This window comes from Jaculus jaculus, chromosome 12 (genome assembly GCF_020740685.1).
Source record: "Jaculus jaculus isolate mJacJac1 chromosome 12, mJacJac1.mat.Y.cur, whole genome shotgun sequence".
Lineage (NCBI taxonomy): Eukaryota > Metazoa > Chordata > Mammalia > Rodentia > Dipodidae > Jaculus > Jaculus jaculus.
Window position 1 is genome coordinate 28700243 of NC_059113.1, and position 9507 is coordinate 28709749.

Here is a 9507-nt window from a genome sequence, read left to right on the forward strand (position 1 = left end):
GCTTGGGGTTGAGTTCGGGAAGTAACATTTTCTGACCCGTGAAAAAAATCATGTCCAGAATTTTCCATCATGGCTTGTGCTCCATGCAAAGAAAAAGGAGAAAAGGAGTGGGGGGGAAAAAAAAGTCCTGCAACACAGAAAGGACCATGTGACTTATGGCAAGAGAATGAACTGTGTGCCCTGGGATTTTTGTTTTGTTTTGTTTTGTTGTTTTTATGTCTGCTTTATTTTAAAAGTAGAAGTTATCACATTGTGAGTTTCAAGGAATGTAAAGTTGACCAAGCAAGTACCAGTCAGAGCAATCTGAGCATGAAACCAAGTCTTTTAGATTCCCTCCACTCTCTCACAACTCCTCTGAGCTCCCAGAGCCACTGAAAGCCGAGGGCTCTGTGCCCCAGAGAAGAAGCAAAGTTTTCAGTCTCCTCAGTCCAGCTTGGATGTAAAGGACTCTTGGTGGCAAAGGGTTCCTGGGGGTGGGGGCAGTTCTGTGTTTTCAACATGGCTTTCCCTCATCTCGGCTCCTCTTACAACCACACTCCGGAGCAGCTTTGAGCAAAGAAAGGAGGAGGGATGTGTAACGCAATATTAATCTGGGCCCCTCGCATGTCCTTGGGGCCCTGCCCGGCCTCACTGGAGAAATCCACTCAGGCTTCCACTTGAGAGATGAACCAAATCACAGTTGCAAAGGGTGTTTAAAATAATGTTTAAAGCAGATTAACAAAACCAAAATGTTTTCTTCTTTAATAATATTTTAGGGGAAGTAGAGGGGAAAGGACAACACTGAAATCAAGACTAAGCAAACCTGCTTTTTAATCGTGTGCACAGGATTCCTTTTCTCTGTCACCTTCTCCTTCTCCTCCTCCTCTTTCCCCCTCCCCCTCCTCTTTCCCCTCTCCCCTTTCTCTCCTACACACACCGAAGGTTCTTCCCCTCTCTCCTCTTCCTCACACACACATGCATACAAGATATCTCTCCCCCTTCCTTTTCGTCCCTCTCTTCCTTCCCCCTCTCCGTCCATCTCTCTCCTCCCTTTCACACACACTAAATCTCTCCCTCCCACACACCTTACTCTCTTCTTCCTCCTCCCCCTCTCTCACATACACTCACCCAACATCCTTCCTCTCTTCTCTCTCCCCCACAAATACCCCAGATACACACAATCCTACTTTCCCCTCTCTCACACACACAACTCATAGACACACCTCATACACACAAGACCTCTCCTATCCTGTGTCTCGCACACACCTATAAACACACAAAATCCCCCCCCCAACACACGCACGTCCCTGGCTAGCTCACTGAGAGTAAAGGCAGGACTCTAAAGGAAGGGGGAAGTGATGGCTCCCTGGCCCGGACAACCTGGAACTCCACAGCTCTTCTGATTTAATGCACAACATGTCTAAACAACACAGCCAAACTAGACGGGCTCGCTCACACAACGCCTCCATAGAAGCTGCCAGGAAAGAAGAGTGGCAACTTATTGTCCCTGGTCTAGTAGATGTGCAAGTTAGGAAATCACCTTCCTGGGAAAGGAACAACTGTCTCTCCTGGAACAGCAGTCGACAGGGCCTGGGCATCTGCCTTTGGAGGGGAAAAATATCTTTTTACTCATTTTTCATCATCCGGCTGATCCTTAATAATAAAGTATACAGAGATGCACTGCTGTACTGAAAATTCCATTTTAATTTTAAATAATTCAAAGGATAAGGGGTTGATGAATTAAAAAAAAAAAGCAAGGGGTGTTTTCTGAACTTATTTTCTTCAAACATATCAGGTTTCTGGCCCACCAGCCCTAAGGTTCTGAGCAGTAGTTTTAACTACCTCAACCTGCCCTCCACACACACACACACACACACACGCACGCACGCACGCACGCGTGCACGCACGCATGCACACAGTTTCAATCTCAGAGGATGGTCAGTGACCAGGCAGAACAGGGGGCATCACACACAGGGGCTGCAATCTCTAGCACAGATACTAAAATTCTGCTGAAAAGAGGACCAGCCCTAGTCAAACTTCTGACTCTTCATGCTCCGACAGCGAGAGCTCTTTTTTTTGACAAAAAAACCTGAGCCCAAGGGCAAGGAGGGAGCGGAGTGGCCTCCAAGCAAAGGCACCCAGAATGGAGCAATAGGAGTTCTCCCCCACACCACCACGGGGTTTTGGAAGGCCTGGGTTATGCAAGCACCATCCGGTCCAGTCCCCTTCTCTTTGCCCTGACACATCAGCCACTTTCCACAAACCTGCCCGCCCCCCTCGGGTCTCTATTTTATGCCCACCTAGTAGAGGAAGGAGAGCAGGACACTGTGTGGCCCGCGTGGAACAAGACTGCTCCATTCCAACAGAACACCCTGGCTCAGGGTCAGTACCAGAGCTCCACCTCAAAGGGTTGCACACACCAACCCTAAGGGTAGAGGTGCCAACGTACTGCTTACCCCACAGGCTGAGATCCATGGTAGTCAACAGCAGTCACTTTGCAACCATTTTCCCCCTCCCCGTAGAATAAGGGTGAGCACTGAAATTTCAGGATGTCCTTTTCCTCGCTCTGGGAGAAGCAGGTGACTGCCCACCCATCTTAGCATAAACAGAGGTTAAAGGCACGCAACACTGGGGGAGGATGACACAGGAAGATTTTAAAGTCAAGGCCGGGATGGGTACGTACTAGGATGCTGTGTCACGCACTCATCACGGTGAGTTCAATTCCCCCACTCCTCCAAGCGCACCTTCCACAACTCCCCTGCCAAGGGAGCTGAAGCCAGTCAGGAAATGCAGCCACCACCAGGCTGCAGCCGGGTTGCCTTGGGCTATTTTTGTTTGTGCATCTCCAGATTTGTTTTTTTCCCCCTTTCACTCAAGAATTAGCCTTTAAGTAGGTGGGGGCCCTCACAAGAGCCTCAGTTTCCCAGGGTTTGGGGAACCTGCTGAGTCCAGTTTGCAGGTCCCTGCCCCCCAGGCAGAGATAAACAATGAGCTAATTACATTTTTATCTTTCTAATTACCTGAGGATTTGTGTGAATGAGAGAAGCTGGGAATATGCAAGTATGGTGGGCAAGAGATTTTTGCACGCCTCAGACTTGCTGAATTCAGGCTGTCCTCCGAATTTAGAAGTTTAGGAAAGCTAAGTCCTCAAACTTCCTTTCCCTCAACCAGTTCTGCTGCTCCGCTGAAAGACGAGCCAAGGAAAGAGGAAGGAAAAGAAGGGAAAGAAAGAAGGAAAGAAGGAAGGAAGGAAGGAAGGAAGGAAGGAAGGAAGGAAGGAAGGAGAAAAGAAAGCAAACCTTTTCCAAACTTAAATGAAAATAAACATAGCTGCGCCTAGCAGTCCCGCGGCCTGAGTTTTCTACACTTTAAGTTGGATTTTTTTCCTCCAGGAATATCCTGTCTGAGATGTAAAGAACTTTGGATGGAGGCTCAGAGCCCTCGGGGAAGAGAGACGAGCTCTCCAAAAACGTAGGGCTTTGTTACAGGTAAGCGGAAAGCGAGACTGAGTCCCTAGAGCCGCTTCATGGACCAGACCAAAAGTCTCCGCGGAGCCACCATGCAGCGCTGCGGCTCCACCAGCCCGGGTCGGAGGGGCGGGCGAGGCGCCAAGGGACGCAGCTTTGGGGAGTGGGTGCGCACACACCTTGCAGCGGCGTCGGGCCGCACTCGGGGTGGCACGGGGTGCGGTGCGGTGCGGGGCACCCCACCCACAAGCCCCCCTCCCTCCGCTGACCCCACCGCAGCCCGGGCAGCTCCCGCGGGACGGCCCGGCGGAGCTTGCCCTTACCTTGGGGCTTGGAGGCTTCGGTGGCATTGGGCGGCGTCATAGCGATGCAGACGTCGCCCTCGGGGAACTTGTCACACTTGAGCATCTCGGGCCAGTAGAAGCCGAAGAACTGCATGACCGGTTCGCACGAGTCGCGCACGGCCTCGCAGAGCCAGCGGCACGGGTAGATGGGCCGGTCCAGGCAGACGGGCGCGAAGAGCGAGCAGAGGAAGACCTGGGTGCCCATGTGGCAGTTCTTGTTGAGCAGGGGCACCCAGCTGCTAGCCTGCTGCTTCACCTCGGCCATGGTCTCGTGCTCCAGCAGGTTGGGCAGCACCATCTTCTTGTAGCCCACGTTGTGGCACAGCCGCAGGTCCACGGGGATGTCCACGCACTGCGGCGGCTTGGTGTAGAAGCGGCCGCTCTGGTACGAGCCGATGTCCGACTGGAAGCTCACGTAGTCGTACTCGCTGGCCGAGCCCGCGGCCAGCACAGCCAGCAGCAGCAGCAGCAGCAGCGGCAGCAGCGGCGGCGGCGGCGGCGGCAGCGGCGGTGTTGCCGGCGGCGGTGTTGGCGGCGGCGGCGGCGGCAGCAGCACGCCCGAGGCGGCCCCGCCGCGTCCCCCGGCTCCGCGCCCGCGGCCCATGCTGCTCCGAGACATCGGGGCTGCAGGCGCTGCCTCCCCGCGCGCGTCCCGCCGCACGCTCCCAGGAGCCCGCCCCCTCCCCCCGGGGGCAAACAAAAGGCACCGGGTCCGTGCCCCCCCCCGCCCCGAGTGCCCTCCGCCCCCGAGGCCGAGCGCTCCCGGCCCGGGTCCACCCGCCGAGCGCGAGAGGGCGGTGGCAGACGGTGCAGGATGCTCCGCACGGGTCGCGGGGAGCGAGAGCCGAGCGGCCGCGGGCAGGCGGCGGGCGCGGCGGGCGGCGCGGCGGGCTCGAGTGCGCCGTGCGCGGCCGGCAGAGCCCCGAGTCTCCGCGCGCGCAGCCAATCAGCTCGCCGCTGCCCGCAGCCGCGCTCGCTACCGCGTCCGTCAGCGCGGCGATTAACCAATCGCCGCGCTGGCCGGGGGATTTTTTTTTTTTCTTTTTTTTTTTTCTTTTCTTTTTTTTTTTTTTTTTTTTTACTAGAACTAGGCACAAGTCAACACCCCTAAGAAAGCAAAACCAAAAAGTAAATAAGTACTTCGAAGAAGAAAGGGATAAGGGTCTTAGGGCCGGGGCGGTGGGGGGAGAAGTTAAAGCAAAGCAAAAGGGGGATGTTAAAAGTGTGGGGTGCATAGACCAAAAAAAAAAAAAAAAAAAAACCACAGATGTTTAACGCTCTTAAGACTTGGTTGTTTTGCAGGAAAAAAAGAAGTCTCCGTAGCGCTTGCAAAGTCGTGAGACGAAGCCTGGTTGGGTGGCCCTTGTTCTTGTTTTTTGTTTATTTTTACGATCTTTTTTTCTAATTCAATCAGAAACGTACCCGAGTAGCAACTCCTCTCACCAAGGTTTGCTCTCAGAAGCTGCTACGGAGATTGGCTTTGCCTTTAAAGCCCCCGTGGGTCTGGCGGGGCTTCGGAAGGGACCAAGGAAAGGTGGCATTTTGGGGGGCTCTTCAAAGCAGCCTATCTTTTCAGGTGAGACTATCTGAGGGGGGGGCTTTTAACAGGACGTGAAAGGGGCTCCTCGGTGTAGAGGGAAGCTGCGCACAAAAGTGTCAGCTTTGGGAGGACAGTTTTTTTTTAAAAAAGTCAAAATAGGTTTCTAAGCCCCTGCTCTAGTGCAAGCCCAGCTGACAGCACATCCGTGTGTGCACACGTACACACTCTGACACGTTTGTGGTATAGAAAGCCAAAGCATGAAAAACACATGCGCACTTACCATCGTGGCTTGCGTGGCATTCAGACACATGCTCATCCAGAGCCAGCCCTGGAACCTCAAGTCAAAAACCAAAGGTCCCCCACAAGACACAAATAGCTTGGGTGTCATTTAGTGCCCCCAGAAACCGACTTCCAGGAATTCTTCGCACGTTGGGAATATTCCCCTTAGAAGCCGGGAAGTTCCTGAGGGCTAGGAGTGTGCTGTGCATAAGCACAGAGGCCAGGAGACAACAGTAGCAATTCTTGAGGTCCCCTGGGTCCCCGCACGCATCTGTGTCCTTCAGAGGGAAGCCAGGGACGTGGAAATTCACGACCGAGCAGTGTGGTGTCCAGCCAGGAGGCAACGGGCCACAGCTTTTAGCTCTCAAGGCAGAACATGGTAGTAAAACTCCTAGGGTTTGTGAAGCAGCGGGGGCTGTTTGCTAAAAGCAGTCATGTGCTCACAGAGGTCCTGATTCCACTAAGCACGCTGAAGGGTAACGTGTTGGTCCTTTCGAGGCTCAGGAAAGGAGTCCACAGCCAGAGGGGGAGAGCATACAGAGTGATGGCTGTGGATGACCACGGGTTAACTGGAAAACCGCCCACAGTGTGTGCCTGGAGAGCCACATTCTTCGTGGAGAAAAAGGCAGCAGCGGGAGACCAGGTAGCTGTGTCAGTTCAAGGGGCCAGCAGAGAAAAAGGCTGTTTGGGAAGGAGTCCTTTTCTCTCTCCTGGACAGGCCCTCCATCCAAACCAAATTGCAGGCTTGTTGGAAAGATTGTTGTTTGTAGATAACAGCCCCTCCCCTGAGTACAGACTTAGCTCATTGTCACTTACATGTGCACAAGTTTCCAAAATGGCAAGAGGACTTGGGTCAGCTATCCATTACAGTGAATGCAGGTGACGGTAGCTCGTCTGGCTGTGGAAGTCAGCAGTCAACCTCACAGAAGAACCAGCCTCGGTCAGGTCAGCCATATCCAGCTCCCTTCCTCTCCCGAGGTCTTCCCGTTCAGAGAGGAACTTCCCCGGCTGTGGCAGACACAGTTGTCTCCAGGTCCACCAGGGAACGTCAGTATTCGTACATTTCTGGATACTTCCAAGTTCCTGCTAGAAAGAGAGGGTTCAGTTCCACTGACAGAAGGCTGTTCATCTGCACTGGGATTTCTCAGTCCCTGCCAGCCACGTACAGCAGAACACCCCCAGCCAGGACAGGCTGCACCTGCCTCATAGTCTCCATGTTGTCATATCTTATACTTAAACCTCATCTCCTTTCTCTGATGCTATTATAGTGTGTGTGTGTGTGTGTGTGTGTGTGTGTGTGTGTGTGTACCAGAACACTCTAAAACAAAGGCTCTTTAAAATACTGTTGGCCTCAAGCAACTTCCAGAATCCAGGGTTCCTGCCTATGAGAACTGTGAGCCGGGAGAAGCCTGTGACTTCTTTCCACCCCAGTGGTTTAAGTGAGCAGAGGCAACTAGAGTACACTTACTTTTCTAGTTTGAGAAAAGTTTTGATTTTCCCACGTCATCCGGTGTCTGTACATGAAAACTGGAAGTGTCTTCCCTGTTGCCTCATAGTACCGGCTTAGGGAGGCCTTCATCAATCAGTGTTCAAAGCTGACTGCCAGGCCAGGCAGGATCACTGCAGGCAGCCTGTGGGGGGTGAGAACGGTGGGGGGGGAGGTGCCGCAGGCACCTACCTGGTGGCCTCTTCCCACCCAGAGAGCTTAAAAGTGGGAGAAGAGGAGCGTTCCCAGCCACAGCGCCTCTCGTCATGTCATCGGTGGTTTTTAGGACACTCTCCAGATACACCTGGCATATACCCCATTGACTGGCAGCACTGCTCAAGACAAATATGGGCTCCTGCACTGGCAGGCAGCAGTGGCTCTGGTATGAAGGAAAAAGAAAAAAAAAAAGAGCACTAAGGGCCAGAGTCAGGAAACATGGGTTCTGGCCTCAGTTCGCCTCCTTCCATGCTGGGGAATATGCCCCGTCCTCAGGCCTCGGGGTTCTCATTCGTAAAGCAGCGTGAAAAAAAAGTGCTGAATGAAGGGTGTGAATTCCCAGCATCCGGGATCACGCCGACGTACTTGGTCAGGCTCGCAGGCAAGCTCAGACACCGTCACACGGGTGTTCAAGGTGAGGCGGCAAAAAGCACGGTGACTTCGCGCTTGGGCGGGCTTCTTCTCCGTGCCCCCCTGTGGGCAAGCACTTCCAGGCCCCGACGCCTTCACCCACTGACCTGTCCCATAACGGGCTTCAAAAAGTCTCGGAAGAATCTTTGCAGGCTGGAGCGGAGAACAAACTGAAGTCCGTCTCGTCCCAGTACACACATGCTAAGGCACTGTGCCTGACTGAGGCTGGCTGAGCATTCCAGATGCCACCATCATCCTACCTTCTCGCTCCTCTGGGACACCACCGGCCACTGAAGGCAACCTCAGCCGCACCAAATGGTGGAGTCTACCGTCGTCACTGCCCGTGCTTGTCTGTTCACTCTCCGGAGAAAGCTTGATCAAACTGGGCTTGACCACTTTTAGTCATGGTGACTATGCTAACTTATTTATGGGTCTATAAATTGTAGAAAGGAAAACAAAAGTCCTAATTTAGATACACCTTGTAAAATTCAAATCTCCAACCGGCTCTTTCTGTAATCCAAACTCTGCCAGACCACTGGACTGGGTCCAACATCAGGCATGACAGGCAGCGTCCCTCCAGCTTCTCCTGCTGCCCTCCCTCTCTCCTCTAGGCCCTGATCTCAGGGGAGTACTTTTCCTTCTGCTTGCTCTCCGTTCTTTTCTCTATTACAGCGCCCATTGTCTTTGTGCAACTCTTAGCTCAAATGAAATAAAAACATATGATGCCCAATAAGATTAAAAATTTAGATAACTGTTATCTAAAAAAATCAGATTTTACTGAGTGTCCTGTATCCTATCTGGCAAATCCACCTATTCTTCTTCTACCTTTGCACCCTGCAGAGAGCTGCCCCTGGTTACCTCTCCTCCATTCCTAGCTAGGTCAATGGCTCTATTATCAGTGTGCCCAGGGCACCCACAAACCTCAAGACAGCTCTCATGTCTACGTTTTATAACTGTTGATTTCTGAGTGTTCGCCCCATGGCTATGAGCTCCTGGGAAAGCATAGCCTTGGCTTGTTTTGTCTGGCTGTCCCTTGACCCCAACCTCTAGCACAGGACCAGGCATACACTATTTGTTCAGTAAGGATTTTAACCCCAGTGCATACACAGGTGGGTAGCAGAAGAAAGGAAACCTCTGAAAGATGCAGGCTCAGTGGGGTATTGCCCTTGAGCACTGATTTTGCACCCAAGTTTCCTGAGAACTAAGGCAATAAGCCACTGTGAAGAATTCACATAATTCTTTGTCTTCAAGAGCCAAAGATCTCTCCCAGGTCTGAATCCTTTGGGAACTGATCATTGCTGCTTTGCACAAAGGGTGGGAATGTCTGTAGCAGCTCTCTTCCCATCCCAGAGACCACCCTGTGGACAGAGAGCACGCCCATGACACTCCCTCTACACAGTCTAACCGGAGGAGGAGGTTGCTCTGTAGAGGGTGGGAAGTGGGTAGATCAATGGGTGTGAAAACCAGGTCTGGCAGAAGAGCAGAGCTTTCTAGAAATAAATCCTGCCTAGAACCTCTGTCCACAGTCCACAACATAGCACTGTTCTGTAAAACTGGACTCCTCCTGGACAGCTGGGGGTCCTAGCTGTGACGGCGGCACCTAGGAGCAGGGCACAAGAGCCAGCAGAAGGGGGCTCCTCAGTCCAACACCCGGTTCCAGGGCCTGTCTTCGGGATTCAAGGCTCTACAGGAACCTCATAGGGCAGGAGATGCAGGCTTTAGGAAAGCAATCCTTCTGATCAGCGCAGAGGGTGAAAGTGGAGTGTCACATGCTGTCATGCACAA

The 9507-nt window shown here is 52.8% G+C and overlaps 1 protein-coding gene across 1 annotated transcript in view; it reads right to left on the reverse strand.

Annotated features, from left to right (window-relative positions):
* The window catches only part of Sfrp1 (secreted frizzled related protein 1), a 50737-nt gene extending 46343 nt beyond the window's left edge, over nt 1-4394 (reverse strand). The window contains exon 1 of the mRNA XM_004668981.2: nt 3770-4394. Within this exon, the coding sequence (XP_004669038.2) occupies nt 3770-4394 (625 nt within the window). The remainder of the gene's footprint in view (nt 1-3769) is intronic.
* Nucleotides 4395-9507: the final 5113 nt, after the last annotated feature.